This window comes from Pogonomyrmex barbatus, unplaced genomic scaffold (assembly GCF_055798465.1).
Source record: "Pogonomyrmex barbatus isolate J1 unplaced genomic scaffold, ASM5579846v1 scaffold6, whole genome shotgun sequence".
Taxonomy (NCBI): domain Eukaryota; kingdom Metazoa; phylum Arthropoda; class Insecta; order Hymenoptera; family Formicidae; genus Pogonomyrmex; species Pogonomyrmex barbatus.
Genome location: NW_028297160.1, coordinates 2,613,982 through 2,641,887, shown reverse-complemented (window position 1 = coordinate 2,641,887; position 27,906 = coordinate 2,613,982). Strand labels below are relative to the sequence as shown.

General features: G+C 38.4%; 2 protein-coding genes across 2 annotated transcripts in view; one reads left to right on the top strand and one right to left on the bottom strand.

The window, feature by feature from the left end:
• Positions 1 to 5,857: 5,857 nt before the first annotated feature.
• Ance-3 (angiotensin-converting enzyme Ance-3) overlaps positions 5,858 to 27,906 on the bottom strand; it is a 53,777-nt gene continuing 31,728 nt past the window's right edge. Inside the window, exons 11-13 of the mRNA XM_011639906.3 lie at positions 20,955 to 21,098; positions 10,639 to 10,805; positions 5,858 to 6,575 (exon numbers count right to left, since the gene is read on the bottom strand). Coding sequence (XP_011638208.2) covers positions 6,430 to 6,575; positions 10,639 to 10,805; positions 20,955 to 21,098 — 457 coding nt within the window. The 3' untranslated portion in view covers positions 5,858 to 6,429. The remainder of the gene's footprint in view (positions 6,576 to 10,638; positions 10,806 to 20,954; positions 21,099 to 27,906) is intronic.
• Positions 25,386 to 27,840, top strand: LOC105427911 (uncharacterized). Its single transcript, XM_011639904.3, has 2 exons — positions 25,386 to 25,542; positions 26,336 to 27,840. The coding sequence occupies exons 1-2, from the start codon at positions 25,531 to 25,533 to the stop codon at positions 27,440 to 27,442; spliced, it is 1,119 nt and encodes a 372-aa protein (XP_011638206.2). The 5' UTR covers positions 25,386 to 25,530; the 3' UTR covers positions 27,443 to 27,840.

The window sequence follows — 27,906 nt, the reverse complement described above, 5'->3', positions numbered from 1 at the left end:
AGAACGAGGACTGAGAACTATGGACTTGCTCGTGGTATTTAGATCGAATTAAACTTCTCTTCGTCCTTGCATCTAAAGTGGATAAACAAGCCGCTGCTGCAAGGAGCGACCCTCGTAAATAACATCTACTCGTTTTTCCGTCGATTTTTCGTTTCTTAAACTACGCCTGGACTTTTCGCACCAATTTTGCGCCGATCGTGCGCCGATACGATGACGATCGTCGCAAACTGACTGATTGCTCAAGAATAATTGCCGAGGGAAACATTTCTTCGTAATCGCCGATGACGCTCGCGTCGAGTGTGCACCTCGAAGAAATGGATAACCGATAATTGATTTTACACGATCCGAGGAGATTATGTGGGATTATTGTTCGAGAGGAGAGAAAGAGTGGGATACTTCGATATTAGCCCCGGCCCCGGATTTATGCAATTCTGCATCCGCATTGGGAACCGCCTCTGCGAGATTTCGATTGCGAATCGATTGAAGGTAGAAACCGCACGGAACAACGGGAGTTGCATAACGATTACGCTAATATGTCGCGTTGTTTAATGCGCCCGGCCGATCGGGTGAAACGTTCAAACGACGCTCATGCGTCGTGCGTTGCGAGATACCGCGATTTGGATACGGGAAATAGAAAGCGGTCGAGTTGCAGAAATTTTTTCGTGCTCATCAAGCATTCTAATATCGAAGAATAATATCAAAGAGTAATGGAGAACGATGAGGCGTCTCGACGGAGCGGGAAATCAACGTCTCCCGCGGCACTTTAATATTTGTGCATAAATTCTTGAATTTTATTGTAGATAATAAATTACACGGATCGACATTATGTTAACGATAAAACTCAGATGTTCTCTGCAGGATCGAATGGCACTTCCGTTTAATAATGTCAAGAACAGACGAAGAGAATCTCTATCTTATCTATACGTTGTTTATAAATTATTAGGTTTGCTGATTATTATTCTATGCGACTGTGATGAAAAATTAAAATCAAATTTGAAGAAATTTAATAATTTAATAATTTTATATACGAAATTGCCCATAAGAAAATTTTAAAAGCTTTCGTAAGATACAGCGTGATTCGCAGCGTGATTAAAGATGAGCGGTAAAATTAATATTGGACAAGTGTATAAAAAAAAATCTGGTATGGTAATCGTTATGAAACGATGTTTTTTGCGGAGTTTCATTATAAATCTTTAAGGAATAAACTCACATTTCTCATGAAGGCGTTTCCGACGAGCGCGTAAATTGCTTTCGCTTCGCAATTCGAATATATTAAACCTGGTTTTTTGTTCTTTAATTATCTTTTGTTTTATTAAAATAAAAAAGTCGAAATTTCTTCATATCAGTTAATGAATGGAAAACATATTTAGCTAAAAATTGCAAAAGATAATAGAACTTGCGTTATATTATTTATTTTATTTGACTTTAAATTTCTTATATAATTATTGCAACAAGCATAATTATAAGATTTATTTTATACAATTTTATTATTTTTGTAATACAGATTTCTATATAATTAATAAAAAAGTATAAAATACTTTTAATTTTCTTTTTATGTAGAAAAATAATTAAAGTAAGTATATAAAATTAATTAGTAAGTAAAATTTAAATGTAGTTAAAAAAATGTCTAAATTAAACTGATCTATAGTTTCTGCATCAACCGCAGCATGATTCGTTGCATAAATCGGCAAACTAATCACGCGAGACAGTGACATTGGCAACGCTCTACGTCTCCCATTGCATAAACATTGAGCATTCGTTGAAACAACACTAATCATAATTACCTTCATTACCAGTCAAGTAATGCTGGATATTATTCTGGGATATCGTTGACCCCGAGTTTATTTCGCAGACGTAATAGTCTTTACGATCACTATAACGATCTCAGTGCAGCCTGTTGTTTCTCAAAAGAGTGCCTTTCAAAAGGCAGAAAACCTTCATTATCTCTCGTTATTTGTCATGTCGTTAACTGTAATACAATTGTTTTTCCCGAGTAGAGAATCAATCAGATAATCGTGACATTAAAATTATTTTACGTTGATTCGATTTTTTTATATGCTGCAATTTTTAATATTTTAATATTAATACGTAACGCGTGAACGCAATAAAATATCTATATCTATATTTGCAGATTTATTGCAAAATTGACTGTTGTGTAAGTTATGTTAAAATAATATTGCATATAGCTTGATGAGAATGATAACAACTTTTGTTAAAACAATTTCGTTAGATATCACTTATTAAAGGTCTGTTAAAAATTAGCTCTATTAAAAAAATAGCATACGCAAAAATTAGAAGAAAATCTAGTGAAAGGAGAGCTTTATCCTTCGATTAATTTTTGTTATGTGTAGAAAGACAGCAAAAAACGAATCGCCAAATTCCCCGATAGAAAGTTGTACAGCTAAGCCAATTTAGAATATACTCTCTCGAATCTGTCGAATTAATTAATTACATTTTATAGGGTAACTAATTTGATATGCTGACGCGCTTAGCTAGAGAGTTAGATATAGTCGTTAGTGTCGTTTAATTATATATTTATCGTTTAATCTCTTTTGAGTTCGATCACTTTCACCGATAGTTTCGAAACGACCGACGATGTCGCGTGTCCGTAAGTACGCGCGATCGATTCCCTTCGGTGCCCGGTCCATCTCGTGTCATCTATCTTGCGAACTCATTTCATGTATATTCTTTTATACGCTTAATACGCGTGATGTAATCGATTGATTCGGCGCGCCGATATCTACCCCCGAGTTGCTCAACTCGAGTATATACGAAACATCAATGTTTTATTTTCAACCTCACGTTTTATTTCTTTCTTTTTTTTTTTTCTTTTTGCTTTTCTTACGCGATCTACAAAACGTACACCTGTACCCATTGCTGGCGTATCGGAGGCAAAGGGAGGCAGAGGGAGTGTCGATCTGCTTTCAGGATCACTTTCACGCACAATTTCGAAACGGACAATTTCGAGTATGAGCATCGAGGCTCCTCCTCTTTCCAGGACCTCAATTAAACCTCGATTACATCCGATTCCGACCGGTCGGCGAAATTGCGCGCCTCTTTTCTCCTTCTCTCTGTCTCTCTCTCTCTCTCTCTCTCTCTCTCTCTCTCTCTCTCTCTCTCTCTCTCTCTCTCTCTCTTCTCTCTCTTTTTTTTCTCGCCGATTTTGATCGTTCTCATCAGATGTATCGTCACATCGCGGCTAAAACTACCGGCTAAAACTGTGCGCGCGCGCGACCGACGGTGAAAGTAGACGAGAGTGGCCAGTCAGACGGCTCTCATTGTGTGCCTCGCAGACGTTTCGCGAAAAGGCACGACTTCCCGGTCTTCCGATTATGCAACTGGTCGAACCAGTTTTGAGGGCAGATCGCCAAACCGTCCGTTCCATGGGCAGATCGACCAAACAAACGTCCGGTTCATCCATCTCGGACCGGTTTCCATCTCGAACGATTTATGATCGGTCTCCAGAAGCCTCTCTCATCAATGTTATTCATCAATATTGCTTAATTCTAGCTTATCAAAGAGGGGAGAGAAACCTCTTTCATCAATGTCTCCTTCCATCTTGTTTATCCTTCATCTGTTTCGTCGCTCTCTGTCACGAAAGTAAAAGATAGACTAAAAGCGAAAATAATATAATTAATCTATAGTATCTCTATTTTATAAAGCACTAATTGTTAGTAATTAAAATCAATGAAATTCTGCAACGAATATAATTTATAGTTTAAAAAGATGATTTGTACAAGTGACAGAAGTTATTACTTTGCTATTATTTGTAGTTATTGAAATTAGCATATCGAAGAAATATTAGAAATATTATTTATTGAATACTTTTGAATGAGGGAAAAATTATGAAAAATTATATTTCTTGATAAAGTGACGCCTGTGCATGTCAAGTAACGAGGATTATGTATTCCTGACAATCAATTTGATTTCTTATTTTCAGATTGATACGACGGATATGTATCGAGCGGAATACGAATTGCTGTCTTGAGCGTAATGTTACCGAAGCAATGCCTGATGTATCGTATGAGATAATATCTTACTAACGTTAAGTAAGAATTTCAAAACAATTTCGAGATAGAAACTTAGAGTAAACACGACGATACTTAATTGCGGGGCAATCTGCGCTTTCGTAATGAGATAGATCAATTTGGAGCCACGTCAAGTGCCACGGATTCCACGGTCGTTTTATGACTGTCGATTTCCGCGTTTGAAGCTAAGCCATAACGGGAGCGAATTAAAACCGCGGATCGATACGTCGTTTTAGTTAATAGAAGTTGCCGTATCTCCTCCGCGGCGGGAAGCGGAATGGCTCGCGGCGCAGATTATTTCTCTCGATTATGCAAAGGAGAAATAATTGCGTCGTCAATTCGAGTCAAGTTGAATGCGGAATCAATCTCTGCCTCTCATAAGAAGATATGCGTGCGTCTCGATCCCGGTATTAAAATCAAATATTCCACTTTCGTCGTCGTGGCGTGTGTATTATGCGTAAGGTAGCATGTCTTGCGTCCTCCGTGTGAAATGATAAGATCAGAAATATTTCCGGTCGCGCGCGCGATGAAATGCACGCACGTTGCGCGTCCGATGATGACGCAAGCGTTTCTTTTTGCCCGACGCGGCCGATTTCCGCGTCTTCTCGTTACGCAAGACGGGCGGACCAGTTTTCTGTACAGGGGCCACCTTTGTGCAATTACGGGTACATTTCAGTGGCAGACTTTTGCAAACAATAATGGCATCTCTTTCACGTGAAAGCTGACGTCCTACACGTCGACGCACGCCGCAATAAAAAATCGGACGAGAGAGAGAGAGAGAGAGAGAGAGAGAGAGAGAGAGAGAGAGAGAGAGAGAGAGAGAGAGAGAGAGAGAGAGAGAGAGAGAGCGGTCGTAAAACAAAAGAGTTTAATAAGAGTCGTACCATTGTCGTATGATCTTCTATTCGAAATTGATGTTCATGCATCTAATACGTTTGATCCTCGAGAAAGTGGATACTGTGTCTGCGAATACCTGTGTTTGATATATTACAAATCTGTGCATTTTATTAAAAACTATAAAATAGGAGGATAAAAATCTCAATAATAAAATTAAAAAGAAATTAAACTTTTTTTAATCTTAATACTGAGATCTTTATGATCGATTTATGAGATAATTGAAATATTTAATATTACATTGCGTGTCCAGACATATCATGAAAATAAAAAGCGCAATTAAATGGGGATTTAACGTGTAATTACGTACATTCATACTCTACTTATCGAGATCGTCTCGGCAATCGTTAGTCGCATTCACGATCTGCTAACGCTGAAGCGAATGAAAATACGCGTGTTATGCGAAGATATGGTTATTAAGATGAATATTCGAGCGATCTAATAGCGGCTACGGTAAAAGGTGCAATAAAGTGGCGAAGGATAAGGCGGCCCCGATTGAGTTTACCAGTAATTTGACAGCAAAAGCGCGATTTCACCTGGTACGATTTCGCCGCCTTTCAATTACGCAAGATAAGGGAGCCGTCCGGCTTTTGTCGTCACATAGCTTTTGTGCGTGCCATTCGAGGGGAATCCTCTTTCTTTCCCGAATATAAAATATCCCCCTCCCTTTCCCCATCGCGAAAGTAAACGTACTGCCTAACGAGCTCTCTTTTGTGCGATAGTTGTGGTCCGATAAAAAAAAAAAAAAATAATTCGGCTCGCTCACGTGTCAAATGTTAAAAAAGTAACGTAGGATGCCTATCGGTGCCGAGCCTCGATTTTGCAATCCCGTTAGAAGAACCGGAGCGTTCAGAGTCAGATGCTTAGAAAATGAAACTGTTCGCAAGGATGATGTAACATGAACGATCGAGTGCCTTGGAAAAAATTCCATTCGGTTTTACAACAAAGGCATAATTTTATTTGGTCTACCAACAGTGAAGTTAATAATTACAGAAACGTGAATCATGAGCTGTTCAAGTATATAAAATGATTTATGTACTTACACCCACGCACGACACATACGACGATTTTCAGTCACGCTTTATACTCTTAATTGTAATACTGCGTATTATATATATATATATAGGATGATATACCATTATAGTATAATATATAATTTATATGAATGTATAATATTAATAATAATACAATTATACAAATATATTTAATAGTTTGCAAATTAACAATGCGAATATTTAGGATAAAAAAATGCATATCTTTTTACAATACGTAAAACATGCAGCTTGGCGCCTGACAAGATTGTACATATTTTAATATACTTGGCAGTAGTAAACATTATTTTACCATCAGATATGTTCGAGCGAATTATTTTTGTGTTTAAAACTCTTGCGGCGATCATATGAAAATACGATGTAATATATTTTGACACATTAATAATATAATAATAAGTTTTTCTTTTTTTTTATCAATAATACTCGATGAATTAGTACGTCATTAGTCGTTACATTCAATAGAATGTTGATATAATCCAAAAAATCATCATGGTTCCGCTCGCGATCCAAGATGCGGAAATAGATACGCCACTATTATAGAAGCCGCTACCATAAACTTGCAGGCCAGCGGTCTCTATACTCCTTTTGCAAAAGTCACCATCTGTAATACAAATATAAAACAACAAATACAATAAAAAACAAATACAAATAATTAAGATAATTATTAAATCGTACATAATTGCATCGCCTTTTTTCGGGTCATTGAGAATGGCTAACAGCGGAGACACTTTGTGCGCTACGATCGATCGATAGAAATCATTGCTCTAACAATTGGCAAAAAGAATAATAGAACTATTTATCGAAATACCATTTGTGATATTTTTTTAATCGTTAAAGCGAGCGTGCTACGGAAATCGCACGATCATTGGCCGGAGGGCGAGGGAGGGAAATAAATCACTCTAAAATCCTGTAATCGAGATCGACATGAGCAGAAAAAAAGTCTCGCGGCGAATAAAGGGAACCACGATAGAGAGGTCGGTTTACCTTTCCCTTCGTAACTTTTGTTTCTTCATAGTTTCTTCATAGTGCGGATATTTTTCGGCTAATTCATCGGTACCGCTTTGCCTCGGATCACGTGTAATTCATCGTTCCGCTTGATTCGTTCGTGAATTAAGGGGGCTCGCACCGATCGTGAGTCTCGCCGGATAGCGATTTCTTGCGCGTACGGTTTAATCACTTGTGGCCACAAGCTTGGCGGAAGGTGGCACGAAATGGAAATGGAATATTTAATCGTATCTCGTTATCTCGGCACAATGCGCGATATTGCTTCATTCAGCTCGCATGACGTATTAATGCGATTTTTCTCACAACGCGCGTGCCTTAGAAATTAGCGATCGCTTTTACGATCGGGCATTAATGGAAAAATTTAATAACATCAATCTTCTCGAATGAAGTACGATAAGATAATCGTGGTGGCGCACAGCTGAAAGGTATACAATGTACTGATTCCTTTAAAGATGGAATGATCTATCTTTCAATTATTTGCGGCTACGTTCTTGTGCCGCGTAAAATGAATCATAGGCTGTACTTTTACTTATATAGGATTACGTATATAGGAAAGTCATCGATACCATCATACCGCTTTATTCTTGGATTATATTTCTTAAACAAAAGCTAAATATGAAACAAAAATACAAACTAGAACTATTTTCTATCAACTATTAACTATTTTCTATCTATAATATAGCAATTTTTATAATATTGTTTTATATTTTACAATAATAATTAATTTTTTCGTAGGATAATTAAAAATGAGCATCTGAAAAATTGAACCTAAAAACTGACATATTAAGCAATGATACCATAATTCAGATATGGTTCAGATATTAAAGGAATTATAAGAATATTGAAGAAAATTAATAAACTATGTTTATTTTCCTTTTTGCTGTTCTGTAAAACATAAGTAATAGCGTAATCATAAAGTTACTTTAGGCTAAGTTACCATGTTTTATAGTATCTATTTTATTGAATCTGTCGGTTTTTACGCTATATCTCGATTGTACATTTAACGCATTATAAGAAAAAGAAAAGGCCAAATATAAATAAAATAGATTCAAGAAACTATAAATATGTAAAATGACCTAATATAATCAATACTCATTATTATTTAAAATACGCAAAAAAATTGTACAAATTTTATTTTTGCATTTGAAAAATCGGTTTTTAACTGATTTTATATAAAAAAAGTTACAAATATATGAATTATGTGTTTTTATATCTTTATTCGCTTAAACAGATCACAATAGTTTTTATCAGTATTAATAAAGTATAATTTTTTATTTCCGAGAAATAGGAAGGTAATGTATCTTTAAAAGATTTATCGACAACTTTCCTCTATACACACGTAATATGCACACAATGAAGTTATATACACACAATAAAGCAAATGTATTAAATAATACTATTCTATTTTTTAGCTTTCACGAAGTATTTAAAATCCCTCGTAGATTGCAAGAGATTGCTGTCAAGAAATTGTTATCATTGTCTCGGTCAAGAGATTTGCTCTTTGTTTTTCCGCGGTAGCGCGTGCGTGTTACGCGTAGATCATAATCGAAGAAATTACGAGCAAAACGAGAACGAAGATCGACTCGAAAGTGAAATTATATGACTGGCGTTCCATGATTTCTTTTTAACGTGGTTACGTGGCTATGATTCCCGCGCACGTCTGCTCCTTCGATCGGAATCGTCTCCGAGAAGGGAGCTCCTCCTGCTCCGAATGCACCGTAGCAAGAGCAAATACAGATTTATGCACCATTTCTCCTGTATTTTGTCCGCTGTTTTGGTTGAAAATATTGACAAGGCGTACGCATTATGCAAGACGCCGGGCTGCACGCGTCCACCGGCCACCACTCAAATTCAGGTTAAGCTAACGATACTAACGTTGCCTGCATAACCGTTGCAATCAAGTAAAACGAACTTCTGCAATGCAAATTGGTTGTTCAAAGCGACTCTCTAACATTACGCCGTGTCTTTTCACTTTCCGCGGCTGGACATGACGAATATTCCTGCCATGACTAATCCATCTTCCTATTTCATGATTTGCATTTTCCTTTACGGCGCGTAAGGGGTACCGTACGGAGAAAAAGTTAACAGTTTACTTCAATGTGCCGAAGTACACTTAACGTATTTTTAATTTTTAAAGGCTCGCTCTTTCGGGGGATGTATCTTTTTTTTTTCGCCGTTGCGAAGAACTACTTCCTGACGAAACGAAATTCCTGTGTAAACTGGATCGTTCGCGCGGCCAGTGGGAGATCTCATTACGCAATATTGCGTACACGAGTGATTTCTCGATCACGCATGCCCTGCTGCCGATTGATCGAACGCGAACGCGAACGCGATATTCGCTCTCACGCGAAAAGAGAGAACGGAGGCGCGTCTAATGCCGGCGTCTAATAGCACGTGCACGTGCACGAATCTCGCCTCGTTTCGCCTCTTCGCGAAAAATTCGCGAGCGGATAGATGGATGCACCGAGGAACTCTTACGATCGAAACGAGAGTGCGGTCGCGCGTCGAGAGTGTCTCACGATATGTCCTCCGTATCGCTTTTTCTCTTTCTCTCCCTCTCTTTCTTTCATCCGGCCGTAACGTTTATCCTTTCCTCTTCTGGAGGCCTTTTCCTCGTTTCACACTCTGATTTCGCAATTTTCCAGTCCCACGGGGCCAGAACTTTACAATCGACCCCCCCCCTCCCCTCCTCTCTCCCTCCCTCCCTCTCGGCGGACCCTCTGCCGCGGAAATAACACGTTTCCTACATTGTATCGAAAAAAAGGAACGTTTCACGAAGACCGGTCGAATAATTCGCGTTGCTCGCATTCAAGTGAGTTCTGTAGATTTTCACGACACGTGATCACCGTGAAAATTTCTTCCTCTTCTTCCCCAGAGAAGATAAATTTCTCGCAACTTTGCGGTATGCGATATCGTTTTCATTCACCCGTCCCACCACGTCCCGTGCCGTGGTCCTTGCTCGCTTTTCCCTTTCGTTCCCGGAGAGAGATGTCGACACTCCTTGATTTATTACGCACGCATATAACGGTTTTACTTTATTTAAGAGAATTCATAACTTATTCCGCTCGAAGTGCTCTGCTATATGCTTTCGAAACGCACCGATGTAATTTATGGGATGAGCGCGGCACGATGTACGTATCCGAGGTTCTTCCCTGTGTAAGCGTTTTTATATAACGTACGCGCGCGTCGACCGGCGGCGACCGGAGAGTTAAGAATTTGGCAAGATGCAATGTGCCCTCCGCTTAGGGCGCAAGCCGTTAATCTCAATAATTTTAGCCACCACACCAGATCGTAATTCACAAGTCGAATGTCGTCATACAATGAACATTTGTAACGCTCGCCCAGTAAAGTAGCACGTGGGAACTGCAACCTTCAATCTGTTACGGTAGGAAATTGCATAATTTGTAGCAAGTTACGTCGAAAGGCACTACGGCGGCTCTACCGACGTCACCCGAATCGATCTTCGTGGTATCCGACGTTGGAATAATTATTTTTAATTAGCAAGCACGTACGAATGTCGTTGTATATTAATAGTACAGGAAGTGTCGCAACGTAATTAAGAAAAGAATGATTTAAATCGTATAAATTTAAGCCAGTGCTCTCTCTCTCTCTCTCTCTCTCTCTCTCTCTCTCTCTCTCTTTCTCTCTCTCACTCTTACCGTATGACCAGCCGACTACTTCTCCCGTTCTCAAATTCTCGGTCCTCAACCAGTCCTCCAATGGCCGGAAGTATTCCCTAAGAGCGGATCCGTCTAATCTAGCTTCACCGGTGGCTTCTCGCAACGTTTCCTGCCACGGGATGGACGAACCTCTCTCCATCAATCTCCTGTGAATAAAAAATAATATGTTGATTTATGATATTATTCCATCGGTTACCTGGAATTTTCAATCGTGGAATTTTATTATCAGAGAAGTATTAAAACTTAAATACTTTTCGAAGAAAATAAAAATGTCGTAGACGTCTTTTATGAAATTTTTTAAAATCTTCTGAAATAAATGAATGAGAGAAGTCGTAACATAGTGAATATATTGGAAAATGTATTTGGATTTAAATTTCTTTGGAAATTTAGTGGAATTAAATTTAGAAATTGATATATGTTTAGTTTTAAATTTAAAAATTGATTTTTTTTTAATGTGATAATGTTATTTATTTGGTAAATAAAATTATATAATGTTTAATGGTTTAATATCTGTTGTAGTAAGTAAAAAAATTAATCATAAAAAATTAATTTTTTGATGATTATAAAGTTAAGTAACGTAAGTGAATTAAAGTTTAATGTAAAGAAGATAATTTTATTTATTTTACCTTTTGTATCAGGGATTAATAATTTATATTTTTTTTATTTATTAAAAATTCTCGAATTTAGAAGAGCTAAGAAGAGTATGATAGTTAATGTGAAATAATTATTATGAATAATTTTTTAGAAAAGAGATTTTAATCAATTTTAAAGATATCTAGTTTTTTCTGAGTAAATTTAATTTTTATTTAACTGAAAAAAAGTACAAAAGATAAATATAGATATAATAATAAGCGGTTAAGTTTATTATATAATTTTATTTATTATTTTTTTGGAATTATTTTATTTAAAGATAAATAATTTGTTGCTAGATTTATAATTTATGGGACGAGCTATAAATTGAATTAAAATTGTTATATTGATTATATAATTGAAAAAATATTTATAAGATTTGAATTTTTTGGGAAAAATATAATAATTTATTGATTGTGTAATTTTTATAATATTTGGATAGTGTATTTTAATTAGTTAAGAGAGAAGTTATAATTATATTGTAGTGATGATAAAATGTTAATATAAGTATAAACTTGATAGTGTTTGGCATGAACATTATTATTAGAGAGTAAGAAAGTGAAAATTGTTTGTTAAGTGTTTGTTAATTTAAGTAACTCGGCAATTTAAATAAATTCACAAGTTTAATAAAAACCTGACCTTTTGATTATAATATAACACTTGTGTTGCCCGAGGCAAGTCTTACAAAAAGTTGCCGGGACCAAACTCGTCGGTATCTTTTACCGGATTATTTTAATAAAAATACCTCAATGAAATTATTTAGACGAGAGTAAAACTGTCATTGAATGGCGAGAGCATGTAAAGAATGCGCGGTACTTCTTGCTTTACTCAGCAGAAGTTTGCGGTTCGCGGGATTGTTGGACAAATGGAATGTGCGGATCGTCGAGAAAAAGAGATTACGAGCTGTATAATCCGGTAAAACGATTATATAAAGGATAATCTCGACGATTTGCACGTGGATATTATTCAATAACGCATATAAACTAGCGTGGCGCTACGAGGTATTTACGGCTCAATGTTGTTTCTTGCCGGATATGCTTTTTACACGGAAACACGAGCACACCTAGGAAAGAATGAGATAACACGAAATCGAGGTAGCGAACTAACGACACGTGGTGCACAGTGAGAGGCGTAATAACACGTGATTTTGTAACTGCAGAATCATGATTCTGCAGCTCTATTCTTTTTATTTTTATACCAAACTCAATTCTTATGACACACCCCACTGTGTTTGAAACAATGTATCTAATGACTTAGCACTTGATTAGGTACGTCATCTTAGAGCGCTTAATAATATATAATATATATAATATATATATATATATATAATATATAATATATATAATAGCAATATCTATCTATTTATGTTTAATTTGTATTCCGCGCTGACTCCGACATGCCATAATCCATTCCTTCGACAAACCGTTTCCAGCCCGATTTTAATCTGGACGGGCGATATGTTCCGTGTTATGACAGCGGCGGAATTTACTGCGGTGCACCGTCGTTTGAAATTCCATGAAGAATTTACGTCAACATTCGATGTCGTATTTTTGACAAATACGGCAAGTTAATTCAGCCACATCATCATTTCGTATGTCTCGTTCTTTAGACATTTTATTTTAGATGCTGACTTATCCTAGCAATATCTCTTGTTCTCACCTATTTTAAGATGTGAAGCTGTAACTTTGAAAAGAGAAGTGTAAGACGCTTGTAGAAATATATATTACAAGTGATTCTAAATTCTTTTTAGACTAATTTCATTTTTTACGAGTCTCATTTGTCTTGAAGCGAGATACACAGCGAGAACAAAGTCTCTTTTGATGCATAAATTCAATTATAAAACCGTGCGTTTTAATCTCATATCGTCACGGCTCGAAAGCGAATTGCAAACTTTCAAGATGAAAAATTCTCAAACATTTTTTACTCTTGCCTATTTTTTATTCGGCGAGACACAAAAACGCAATCCGCCGCATAAAAGAGCGGTGAAAGAGACAAACATCCGTTTCAACATTCCTGTCTCGCTGCGCTTCCAAAATTAATATGCAAATTTAATCGGCTAGACAATATCGCTGCAACGAGCGGGATGATCGATCGCAAATGAATTCGGATTAGGCCATCGACACCGTCGAACGTCGTCGACGATCGTAAGATTAAGTGACTTTAAAGGCGATGCTCTACGGTGCTCTCTGAGAACTAGTGCACGGTGCCAACGGAGGTGACTGTTTAGACGCGCGGAGATTACGCAACAGTGGCGGCGGTATTCCGCGCTGATCAGCCTCTCAAATCGATCGCTGAATCAACTCGGCGAACTCTCGCAACTTTTCCTTTATGCATAATCACGGCGTATCGTGGCGACGTTATAGCGCAACATTCACTACTTAAACGGATTAACGGGCTCTTAACTTCGGCCGAACTTGTTTTAAAATACGGCTCGCGGATATTAAAATGTTCCGCCGTGTAATCTTTTCTTCTCCGGCAAACTGTGCGATTTAACTATGCTGCGCCTGAGCTGACGTTTCCTTTATTCGGCTCGTTATTTGTTCGTTAACGACAGGAATCGTTAAATTTTTGCACGTCTTTGCGTTCGTGTTTTATTAATAGATACCATAGATCGTTGATGTACTGTACATAATTACTAAATAAATTGATATGAGAAATTATTCAGAGAAATTATTTGATTTTATCTTTGATTGATCTTTGAAATATCTGAACTAATCGATTGTATTTCAGTCTCAAGTAACCGCTTTGTTTGTACCATACATCCAATATGCATCCACTAAGAAATTAGATCGAATGAGAGAGAGAGAGAGATCAATCTTGATAATATTATTTTACAGATCCCGCGATCAGTTCAGGGCCGAATTCGTGCATCCAATTACATCACGATTATCGCATAACTGTGATGATATCTCGTTATCAGAAAGTGCGGCCGACAGATAACATCATCGACCGCAATCGCGGCGTGGCGCCATGAGGGAGAGATATATGTGTCTCTCTGACATCAGTTTCATCAGTCAATCCGTTTCCGGTTATTTACACGGAATACGAAACGTTCATGTATCCATCATGCCTCTCGTGAAAAATATTTCGATATCTCTTGTGAAGCCAGATCTCTCTCTTTCTCTCTCTCTCTCTCTCTCTCTCTCTCTCTCTCTCTCTCTCTCTCTCTCTTCTCTGTCACGCAACCTTCGCCCATAATTTATATCGATCACATAATTTCCGGTATTCGGCACGTAGGCGAAATCGGTACTTTCCTGCCGACGAGCGATGCATTTCGCAATGTTTGAGATGCTGCGAGGAGGCGAATGCCAATAAGATGTATCAACGAGCAGATGCATAAACTTATCTCAGCGAAAGTATAATAAAAAAAAATAAACGTATGACGGAAGTCACTTAATTCCAAAATGTAGTAGATAAAAATTTGTATAAAATTTACTACTATTGTTATTAACATTTTAATAATACATTTTTAACTTATTATATTTAATTATAATAGACTTTTATTATACATATATTTAACGATGATAACTAGCGTCTCTTCGAATCATGATTGTGAGAGGCGGTTTCTTATAATATAAACGAAGAACAAATATCTACAAATTAACGAACAATGCTTTTATGTTTAGTTTTGTAAGAAGTTTATTAATTGTTTTATAATAAAAGAGATTAAATAAGATACTTTAGTTCCTTAGTAGACAACGCAGAACAAAAATCAGATTTTAAGAAGAAATTGAGAGATTGAAAGTCTTGTGAAAAGATCCACAATAAATTATCGTAAACGGGAGGATGTGTAGTAATGAGTTAAAACGGATGTGATTGCGGTCTCGTTGTCGGTTCATTTAAATCGTGTTTTGGTTTCTGCGATCGTGGGCAGGGATGATTTCATGCATTCAGAAGGCTCCGAGGGAACAGTTACGCGGCAGTTACTCTCAATTGCTTTCAAGGCGTAAATGTTGTACAGTATGCCGCAAAACGTTTTTGCTATTTCGTGATCAAGGCACTTTCAAACGATACCTTTCCGATCCTCCGCGAGATCGTCCGTGGCGTCCAAGGACGAAGTATCAATTTGCATTTGCGTTTAAATCACCATGTCGGTGGTTAACGAATGCATAAGCACGATGTCGCATATCTTTTTTGCAATTCAGATAATCGACACGTGATCGAGTAATAATTGATGAATACAAGTATAATGAATATATAGTAATACCAATGAATCTAATAGTGTGAGTATAAAACGTAAATAAATAACGAAATCTTTTGAATAATTTCAAGACAGAACTTGAATCTGAACCTTGGCCACAAAATTTATGTCACGCTATTTAAAGCTGCTAATTAAAAAAAAAAAAAAAATTTGTGAATAAGATGATATTCTATCAAGTTTTCGATTAAAAGAGATGTAAATCCTTCAAATAAAAATCAAGTTAATAAAATGGAGTAATCTTTATAACAATTTCGAGCATGCAAAAGAAAAATTGTATATATCATACGTGTATTCAAAATTACAATTAAACCTGACATAAACGGAATACGGAGCGTCTTATATTTTATTTGAAATTTACTACATCTTTCTTTCGATCTCGGTAATTTGAATGTACGCTCAAATTTACAAATACGTTTGAGCCGACTTTACTCGCTCGCGGATTTTTTTATTCTTGCGGATGGCAATTCAGACGAGTTTTCTATTCACGTGTGACGCCCTCAAATCTTGCGTAGTGAAAACGGAAGTGTAACGCGTAACAACGCACCGCGCTCTCGTCGAGTCGTCGAGTTTCTTTTGCCGTATAACTGCGCCATGCATGGGACTCTCTCGCGTTCCTTTACGTGCACACATGCACGTAATTTTTTTCTTTCTTCTCTTTTTTCCATTTACCATGTGTACCCCGCTTTCGTAATCGGCACGACATCGTCGATACGCGCCGTAAAGCGAGAGCCCGAGATCGTCCTTCGATTGCAGGAAGTCAGCAGATCTCAATCGACGGAATCTTGATCTTCTTATATAGCAAACGATCTCTGACTGAATTTCCCTTTAGACGCCGACAATTCGATAATGCACTGCGCGATAGATTCGCATGTCATTCATAAGTTGACTTTGAATAGGTATTATTCCAACGGTAAAAAAAAGTCAAAATTTAATTTTAATAAACTATTATCTCATCTGATCCGTTTTTGGCCTGATTTTGCTTTTCTTATTGCTTTGCAAATACGAACCGTTATCTTATTTGTCTTAATACGAATGCGATTTAATTTTGTTTTATTGCAATACACTTATCATTTTGCATAGACGATCGTTGCAAATCCCAGGTTCTCCACGTATTTATTGAATATGCGGTTGAACCAATTGTAATCTTAGAATAAAATATAATTTTGATATATCAATATTTTATCATATATGATAAAATGATAAATTGATATATCAAAATTATTATTATTATTAATTTTATTATTATTAATAATTATTATTTTATTCTAAGATGACAATTAATTTTCATAGATTAATCGCACATTGAACAAATAAAGCAGTTATAAACTTATATATATATATATATATATATATATATATATAAGTTTATAACATACAATATAATTTAATACTGCACTATAATGTTCGTATATATTAAAGATAAATTTTATATTCCATCGAGATTAGTTTGGCTTCTACGAAAACTGCTTTATTGCAGGATGCCTCGGCAACTTGGCCGTCCGCCAAGAGATTTCGATCTGCGAACTCGACCACCTTCAAAATGCGGAACAATCCTTATCGAGCTTCCGCTTGCCAAGAGGATCATGCAACTTTCCACATCTATAAAACTTTGCCCGCGTTACGCCTGCAAATGTGCACGAACGAGTCCGCGGTCTCAGCTCGCGAGTACATCGTGAAAGAGACGGGAACGTTTCTAACATAAATTATCACGTTAGAATAAAACTGTTACTACCCGATGCTTTTTGTCATTTTATGTAACTCTTTAACGCGAGTACGATTTCGTAACTGTAAAGGAAATACGGGCGTTTCAGTTAAGTGCGTACGTTATCTCGTTTCTTTCTCGGGACTTTACCTTCTCGCGCGTCTCTCGCGATTTTTATATCGCGTCTGACTACTAGTCTTTTATTATACCATCTTTTAACGTGTTTCGAAATTTTAATCACTCGAGATTTTTTACGAAGGTCAATCAAATTTTTCGAATGATTATCAATTCTAATGAAACGGACATTCGTTACAACAACTCATTTGTCAATCGTCTTGACGTTTCGCAATGTAAAATAAAAATTGTGTTTTCATATATTTGTTACTACTACACTCGCACTTTTAAGGAATATGGAAATCGTATTACCACACATTTCATACAGCGCATGTATTACTGTAAGCACTTTTACCCACGTAACCCACCGAGATTATATAAATATCGGTGTGTAATATCAATATATAGTATTTACTGATTATAAACACTCATGTTTTTGCAATTTCGCCAGCTTTATACCAGTTCGATTACGTGTGTCCTCCGTTCCGCGAACTAAGATCCACGCCTCGTTTTCCGTAGGCGGTTACCAACGATATTATTGTCATCATCAGAATATTCCCGTCCTAATTAAATTAAATTGCAGGAACAACGCGACGCGTTGCAAAATAATGTCGAGAGAACGAATGCCGGGCCGACACATCGGTAGAACCGAATCGTGGAGCCGAAAAATTCCCTCTCGTTGACCCAAATAGCGTTCGCCAGAAGTTCGTCGAGAAGGCAATCGAGATTCGATCGCGAAGCGATCGATGATATAATGCTCGGCCACGTGCGAGTCGGCACGCTTAATGGAATTTGACGTGGACCAGTCACGTGGATAACGACGAGGACTGTTCGGATTTGGCGTACGAGCAAGTGCAAGCGAAGTCTCTCCATAAATAAAAGCGCCATGTCAAAATCTACGTTTCTTGCATCGTAAGCCGATACGATCTTAACAATAAGCGTCATTACCGTGGCGCACGCATCTTGCAACACTCTCCGGGGATCATGATCACGCTCGCGTGTATAATGCGCCCTGTAATCAGCGACGCAAAACCGCAATCCCAGCGGCGCCGAACGTTTTTTCGTACCGCGGAAATCTACATAAACGTAGCGATGTCACTTCGGCATTGAAGGCGCCCGTTTAGACCTACCTCTTTCAAGTCAGTTAGCTGTATAACTATGTTATATCACTATGTGTATCACATTGTCAGCATTTAATTTAGCTATTTGTTTAAACACACGTAAGCGGTGTCATCAAGCAAATCTTTTTATTGTTCTCAACAAGGAGCTACTTGAGATGTGAAATTTTTTAGAAGGCTATTGTAAAACTTAGAAATTAAAAATAATTGTACAATCAAAAATTTTTTTTATATTTGTAATATAAATATAAATTTAAAATCAGTAATTAGAGATTTATTTAATTACTCGCAAGCGATTCAATAAATTTTTTTTATTATTTCTAATAAAGAGCTGCTTGAGGGAGTGAAATTTTTTAGAAGACCATTGTAAAATTTAAAAATTTTAAATAATTATACGATCAAAAATAATAAACAATTATTTTTTTATATTCAAATACTGATGTATTAAATTGCCTATATTAATATTTAGAGAAAAAGATTTTTTTATTAAAAAAGATTTATTATAAAAATTAATATGTACAAAAATATTAAGATCGTCATAAATCATCGTTTCACTTTTTATAAAAATAGATAAAATAGATTTCTATCAAAAAGCTTCTTATATATTAGCTCCTTTCTTTCAGAATCAATTATCTATGTGCTATATTCTTTAATTTCAAGCTGCAATTAATGTCTACATCGATGAGCGATTATTTGGAAGATATACGCGAAAACAAACGTGTTGTAAAGACACGCAATTATAAATGTCGAAATCGTCCTAGAGATTTCGTGCTCCATATTCTAAATATAGTTACAAGTGAAACATCGTAACGAAGGGTATTGTACAAGCAAATAAATGTGAAATTCAACTGAATATTCTAGTGATGAAAATTAAATTGTTAGACTACATAAAGTCTACAATTCGCTTTTAAGTTAAAAATTTAAGCAAAATATTTTGTATTACATGATTTGTGATTTTTGAAATAATTAATGCGGACGATACAAATATCTACTGTCAATTCGTGAATTTATATTTATTAGCGAATAAATGACAAATAAAAATTACGATGTCACGTTGCTTAACACGAGCACGTTGTATAGAATTTTTTTTATATAGAAAATCAACATTCCTTGCTAAATTAATCGTGGCGTAATAATCGGCAAAATATCACTGGACAAGACGAGACGACAATCTTTCTTCGTCTTCTTTTCAGGAAATCCCAGTTTCTATATCCATCATGCGTACATTAACTCGGTATTAAAAAAGATTCTAACCTTGAATCTTAAAAAGATTCGGGGCCAAAATGTCAAGATCCGGAATGAGGCATCGATTGAGTTCGCAGTCCCGCCTTGCTGTGGAATTTTACAAATTCCTGACATTTCGAAATGGCCGGATCTGATTATATGGTCACCGGGTCAAGTCAAGAACATCTCGTTCGTAGAGGCATAATTAGGCATAATTAGCAAATTTTGAAAGTGAAGTGGGCAATAAATGTAGCTACCTCTGGAGGTACCATCTTTTATGTTTATGGGGATATTTTTGTTTTTATGTCGCAATTATGTAGTCTCACAATTAAGAGATCTGAGAATTAAAATTAAACAAGCGTATTTAATATTAAATTTTGCAAAATTAATTAAATAAAATTTAGATATTTATACAATGCAGAATCTATTTAAATATATTCTCCTTAACATGCTACAATTGTTGTAAAAAATATCGTAAATCAAACTTTTTAAGAAGTGTTTAAGAAAAAAATGCTGTGTAATTGAAGCAATAAATTGAAGATAATGCTGAAGGTGCAATATTATTGAGCAGTTTCCTTCATCCTGCTTCCTTTCTCTCGATGTTGTGTCATTCTCCATGATCTACATTTTTTTATTCGATCTAGATTACACAGCAGTTTTTCAACTTAGATATGTCAAATCTTTAATTTTGTCAACATTGCAAACCTTCTTAACGAAAATGCCTGATATTCCTCAAGTGAGTCATTACCCTAAATATGCGTCAGGTAAATTATAAAATTCTGTGTCGATGTTCTTTTCTTCATTATATATAATAAGCATCCGTCATCCGGTACTCAATCGAGTTGCCGAGTTACGTATTCACCTTTGCATTTTACGAGGCTTTAATACACCACTTAACCGGTAAAACGGTATTTGCGTCTTTCTGCTTGCTTTGCGCCAGACGTTGAAATAATGAGCGTGAGTGAGCAATACAGCTTTTTTAACAATAAAAAATATGCCTCGATCTGCAAGCCCGATGTGAGAAACGCCTGTTTTTTTTTTTTTTTTTTTTGCCGACGTCTCGACCGTTTCCGTTTTGCGTTATTCGCGAGTGAATCCTACAATCAATTTCATCGCGCGTTTGCTTTCGTGCCGTAAAGAATCGCGCCGTTGCGAAAGTACGCGGTTGATACACCTTGATTAAAAGCCGATTATTAAAAGACGCAGACCTTTACGCCCGTATGTCCACTTTTCGTACGCGGCGGATTTATGTAAGGCTTTAACCGGTTTAAGTGCACGATAATTTATTGAATTTTTCGAATCTTACCCTAAGATTCTGCCGGCCTCGGGTCTTCTGTAAAAGTCGCATCTGTGCAACGGCCTCCTCGGATTGTCGATTCCGTACCTCTGTCCTGCAGCCTGGCACAGCGCGCGATACAGCTGAAATTGGAGGATCCCAGCCACGAAATTCCTGTAAAATATGAGAGAAAGCTAATTAGCTTATATCATGCCTCTTACGCATATGCCTCGACACACTTAATGAAACGTTGAATCAACTTTGTATACACTCGCGCGGGAAGAAATATTGCAGCGTAGGGACAATTTCGAAGAGCATAAAATATCCCGGTAATGCGAAAAGTTGACAGCTATTTGTTACATCAACGAGCCTTCTTCATGGTTATTCAATTAACTGATTTTATAATGCACAATACTGAAAAGTATTACCGGGGTTTGAAGAATACGTTAACAGAAACGAGAAATGATATGAAACAAACTCGCATAAGATATTCCATCAAAATTGCACAAATTTGATAACAATTAAATATATAACATCAAATTGTATATATCCAATAAATAAATAATTGTGTATATATAAATGAAGTATTTTATTTTAATTAATTTCTCACGTCCTCTGTAAAGCATCGCAGGGAAGAATTGTATCGAGCGAATCGATTATTACTTATTCACAACTGATCTAAATTTCAAAGAAACGAGTCTAAAGATAGACGACGATGCGGTGGCCACGATCGAGTTGTCAATTTTCGTGAACCTTGAAGAGAGACGCCTCCAAGGCCAGTGTCAATGAGGTCGGCGGGGTTATGGAGAATCTCGGGTATTCTATAGACCTAGTAATATAACGGGAGACAGTACTCTCGCCTTCATCACGCGCGTAGAGCGGCATTGCCGCCAGGTGCCTCTGAAGAAGAGAGTGAGAGAGGACGCTCGGCAATAAACCGGCAAGGTGTGCTGCCGTTTCACCGAGAGACTCTTCATCGGCAACGACCTTTACGTAATACCTGCTATCCAGGCGATCCACCCGGAGGACTTGGCATTACTGGTCGTTATTCCGACACCTCCACTTTCCACGACTGTGACGGTTCTCTCGCTTACGAATCGAGTCATTTGAAAAAAAACGTACGAAATGTGTCGTAACAAGTGTGACGCCCGATTATGTATATATCGCGTATACGTGCGTGAGGTCATCGACGAAATTAATGGAATCCACAATTTCCCAGCCTAAACACGTTTCAGGAAGGAACATGCAGCTTATAAATAGGCTCAGGCTTGCCGTCCCGGATTCATTACTATATGTCGAAATACATAACTTCGCGCGACATCAGTTTTATAATCAATTTTACAACCGGCGCATAAATAGCTGCGCGCTTAATTAATTATGATGCTGCTGATTATGGCAATTATTATTGCGCATTAATTTGCAGACTTTGGTGCAGACGTAAAGTGGACGTGCGAGATGATTACCGTAAGTCAAATTCAGATGCAGGCGGATAATCCGCTCGGACGTTGGAATATAAAATTCGGCATAAATTCTGCGGTCGTTGCGAAATTCATCGCGGGAAGGTTGCTTGATTTCGTAGCTGTTTTTACTGGCAAATTTTATCGATTAACCTTTCTTGTCTGCCTACACTTCATGGATGGGCGAGCGCATCCAAATGGCATCGCGGGAGTGTCAAAGCTAGGTATCGGTATTCGAGAGAAAAGAATCTCTCCGCGAGGGAATGATGATTAAATCAGGTTACACGGTTGAATGGAGTCCGAGGTGAGATCTTCGCCCTGAATGATAGCCATTGTCAGACTCAACCTCGATTTTGATGCAGCTTTTTAATCAGAAAATGACATTTTTATGAAAATAAACTTCATTAAAATTAGAGATACCGAGTGTTTCTCATTAATATAATTAATAGCGAAAAAAAACGAGAGTGAGCATGACGTAACAAAATTTAACAGAACATACGAGACGAGAAATTAGGACAGAGGCAAAAGATATGCAATAAGAATATTTTCATATAAACTTTCTTAATTTTGTATTAATTCTATAATCAACACGCGTAGATATTTAATTGATCTTTTGCGGAATAATTGCACTTCAAATCCAAAACTTATTCAACTAAACGTTGATTCACTTTCTCTCATTTCAATTCTATTATCTTTTCTAATTTACAGAAAATCAGTCGTTTCAGTGTCAGATTACGAAATCACTTTCGAAGCACTTTCCGGTCCGATCCATCATTGTTATATGACAAATTGAGGCGCGCGAAATTGTATCTCTCGATGAAGAAGGAATCTCTTTTTCACTTCCTTCATTCCGCATTGCGGAATACGTCGCTTTCGCCCATGAAAAAAAAGCGGCTTGTAACCCCCCCGTATCGTGGATTTCCTTGTAACTTGTAACTTTGCACAGTATCATTTGTTAGGTGGAGTTGCTATAATATTACGCGGCCTCGTCGCGTAAGGTGATCATGTCTTACGGATAATGCGCCGGTAAACGTTGACATACTTGGCCGCGTGTAAGTCGGAGGAGGAAGAGGAGGAGGAAAACGGAAACCTTCGCCGGTCGACCGACCGACCGACCGACCGACCGATCGACCGACCGGCCGACCGATCGACCGACCGACCGGTCGCTGAAACGGGATCGTGACGTGGGACAACGTGTCCCATGAAAGAGAACAATGGGTACACCCACGAGATCAGTGGGAGATAAATTCTAGCAAAGTACCTCAACGCCGTCTCTGTATGTGTTTATGCATGCCGCGATATTACGTGGCGGCGTTACGAGGCATTGGGCGAGGTGAGGACGAAAACGAAACGGGGTAATGGCGAAAGGGAGAGGATGATGACGTTGATCCGCGCGCGATTCGCGTGACCGTTGCAGTCGATCGCCACGAAAAATGACGTATTGAACGGCACGTAGCTGAAACGCATTACGTTGCGTCAGTGTGCGATCGGCATACGACAGGTTTAACGGGAAAAGATATTGGAAAACGAAAGGAAATTTTATATATATATATATATATATATATACATGTAATTCGAGAAACTCCAGTTTTCAGGATTATCTATCCAGTTACATAAAAGTTCTTATTTTTCACAGGCTCTGGAGTTAAATATTATTTTTTTTTTTTTCTTAACGAACAATTAATACATAATGAGTTGAGACTTGAGTACCTGAGAAATTATTCGTCACGGATGTTTGAAATAATATTTGGATTAATAAAACAAAAGTAGCCATGTTTCCAGAAGTTCACTATAGTACTGTAAGTTATTCAGAAGTGGCAGGGTGGAAAGCGGACAATTTACAATGTCGAAGGCATACAGAGGAGGTAACGTTGGAATGCGAATTATGCAGTTTCTTGTAGGGAAACACGGAATTGTAGAGAAAGGGTAGGAAAATTAGTGTAATTTACTGACGAAGAAGCTAGCTTGGCGTATGTCAATGTCTTACGTATACTTGCATATATACATATATATAAGTAATCTGTAATTTACTCTAGACCGATATTAAAAAAGAAGTTGAAAGAGAAATATGTTAATGAAGCTTAATGGGAACATAAGTGTTGCCATGATCAATATTAAACAACAAATCGCATACGATTCGTGGTAACAAATTATCAAGTTTCGTAAGAAGCACTCAATTGCGCTTTTAAACGATTGCAATTCAATCCCCCGGAAGGGTTTTGATTTCCGATTTCCGTTCTAGTCGCGAGATATTTCTACTTCGAACACTACTACGACACGTAATAAAGGCTTAAACGCTAATTTAACCGCATTTTGAAACGGAATAATCGCGGGATGGAGAACTGAATGAAATATCATAATACGCATCGGACACCAAAATCGAGAAAACTTATTTTTCAACCAAATTTTATTTAACTTATATTGATGTATAAATTTCTCATCCGAGACGTAAGCGTCAATAGTACGGTGACAGTTTACGACAATTGGCTTGATTGACGCGTGTCACGTTTTTTCTCAATGTATCCGTATCGATTGACAGATTTATCGGCAAACGGATCGTGATTTATTCAGGCTGGACTCTTGACGAACATTACGTGCGAAAGGACGAGTTTTCACTAGTTTCGTACTAGAATAATCTGGATGTTTGCCTGAACTGGGAAGGCACGCGGACACGATCGATGTCCCGTCGGCAGCTTCCGACACTAAGGGGAATCCACGACGGTAACGCTCGGTATGTCCGTCGTTCCTCAGAGAAAGTATCATATGAAACCAAAGCACAGCTCAAGGTACCGGCGAAGATATGCGACGAAAAAAAGAAGTCAGGCATCGCGAGCAAGAGCATTCGGACGAAGGAGGAACGAAACCCGTTTGTTGAAGAAGGAGAGGAGCATTTCTTCGCAACTCGCGCATTTGTGGGGGAGGGGGAGTGGGGCGTCTGTCCCAAAGGGGAGTGGTGGCCGCTCGGGACGGTGGGACCGTCGTCGTCGTAGCTGAACAAAGAGGTGTAACGTGGGGGTATACGACTTGGGGCCTCGGACGGGCCTCCGGGTGGCGAAGGCGAAAGTGTGCCGCGTATAAAAGGCCAGGAATCGACGGCAATCAGCATCCAGTTCACTCCTGGACGCACCCGGAACATCGCGAGAGCAAAAATGAGAATCCTGGTACGTCCATCGACGTAGTCGACTTCGCTCGTCGATACCTCTCATCCTGGTGTCGTGTTGTTGGAAGCCGCGAGAAACTCGTCCGAGAAGCCTCGTGTACGAAGAGGCCCGGGTAGATAACGGCACCTGCGAGAAGTGAACGAACAGACGACGAAAAATCTTGGGATTAATCAGGGGTGTGAATCGTTCGAGGGAGATTAAGCGCGCGCGTCTTCGTCGCGGTATATCCGTCAGAAAAATCACGGAATTTCTTGAACAAGTTTGTCGAGGAGTGTATTTTTTTTTAACAGACGTTTTGCATTTTACTAATCTCAACGGCTCTCAGAATAGTTTTGCTTTACTACATATTGTGATTGAATCATCTTCGTACTTAGTATGTTTGGTCGCGATATATTAATTTTATTCATTTTTAAGTTTTTATTAGGATTCTTTTATCAGAGTTTTATCAGAGTTTTAAGATAATGTCTATTATATCGTGCGGTGATGTATCTGTGTTTAATTCTATTCTAAATTAGATTATAAAATAGATTTTTATTGAAGCAAAGAAAATGATAGTTGTTTGCATTGATCTAGAATATTATCTACGATTTATCTTCATATTAAATTCTTGTTTTTTGCAAGAATATCAGAGACATGTGTGCATATTATTGCGTTATTAGTAGAAAGGAAATCTCGTGAATATTTTCCAGTTCTTCGCGAGGCCTCCAAATATTACGTTAATCTCGAATATGTTAATGAATACTGATATTATTTTACGTCGACCGAGACATTATATATTTTGCATTTTTTCCAGGTCTACGTGACTGTTGCCGCCCTCGCGGTTACGACAGTACTGTCGGAGGAGACCGCGAAAGTCGAGAAATCGATAGAGAAGTCCGAGAAAAAGCAAGAGAAGCGTGGTCTGCTAGGTCTGGGCTACGGTTACGGTTATGATGGCGGATACGATATTGGATCCGGTGGACACGTTGGTCTTGACATAGGCGGTGGATACGGCGGATATGGTGGATACATCGGCGGAGGATACATCGATCACGGTCATCACGATCACGTGAAGACTGTGACCCTTGTCAAGAGCGTCGCTGTGCCTTACCCCGTGGAGAAGCACGTGCCCTATCCGGTGGAGAAGCCCGTACCGGTTCCCGTCAAAGTGCCCGTACCGCAACCGTACCCAGTTGAGAAGCACGTGCCTTACCCGGTCAAGGTCCTCGTGAAGGTGCCCGTACACGTGCCCCAGCCGTACCCAGTCGAGAAGAAGGTTCCCTACCCGGTGCATGTACCAGTCGATCGTCCTGTTCCGGTCAAGGTCTACGTCCCGCAGCCTTATCCCGTTGAGAAAACCGTTCACGTACCGGTAAAAGTAGCAGTGCCACAGCCGTACCCCGTCGAGAAGCCAGTTCCAGTACCAGTCAAGGTCCCAGTCCACGTACCCCAACCCTATCCAGTTGAGAAACTCGTACCCTATCCCGTCAGAGTCCCAGTCGATCGTCCTATCCACGTGCCCGTTCCCAAGCCCTACGCCGTCCACATCGAGAAGCCTGTGCCTTACCCAGTCGAGAAACCAGTACCTTATCCCGTGAAGGTCCCAGTTGACAGGCCATACCCCGTCCACATCGAGAAGCCAGTGCCAGTCGCAGTCAAAGTACCAGTACCGCAACCGTATCCAGTTGAGAAGCCAGTACCTTACCCGGTTGAGAGGCCCGTACCAGTACCAATCAAGGTTCCAGTCGACAGGCCATATCCCGTCCACGTCGAGAAGCCTGTGCCCTACCCCGTGGAGAAGCCTGTACCTTACCCGGTTAAAGTGCCGGTGGCTGTGCCCATCCATCATGAGCATCATGGACATGGCGGCTACTACGCCGGTGGATACGAGGGTGGTGATATAGGTTACGGTCATCACTAAATGGCCACCTGCCTCCCGGCTGGTTCTCCATCATCGTCGTGCAAGAAACTCCATCGCGACGACGACGGATAGCCGCGAGGACCTTAAGTTACGAAGGTTACCGATCCGAAACGTTGTCGTGCGGCGCAACGATATCCGCCACTTTGTACCTGGATCGGAATCGGAGACGATCCCCGGTAGACAATCGCGTACTGGGCCATCGTACCTACGAATCCGATCGCAACGAGGACGCGGCACGGCGACGTGTGCCAGTTAGGAAGAACGAATGACCAGTAGGGATGTACTCGTCTTCAGCGATCTTCGCTCGAGAGCAACTCGCTTGTCTTACTTTTGTACCGATATTAGCAAAGTATATGTATTTTTTTACGGAAAATGAAATAAATATTATTGTAAAGTAATTGTGCATTGACATGCAATCTATTGATTTTTCTAACTTCCATGTATTTTCTTTTTATCAAAAAGAT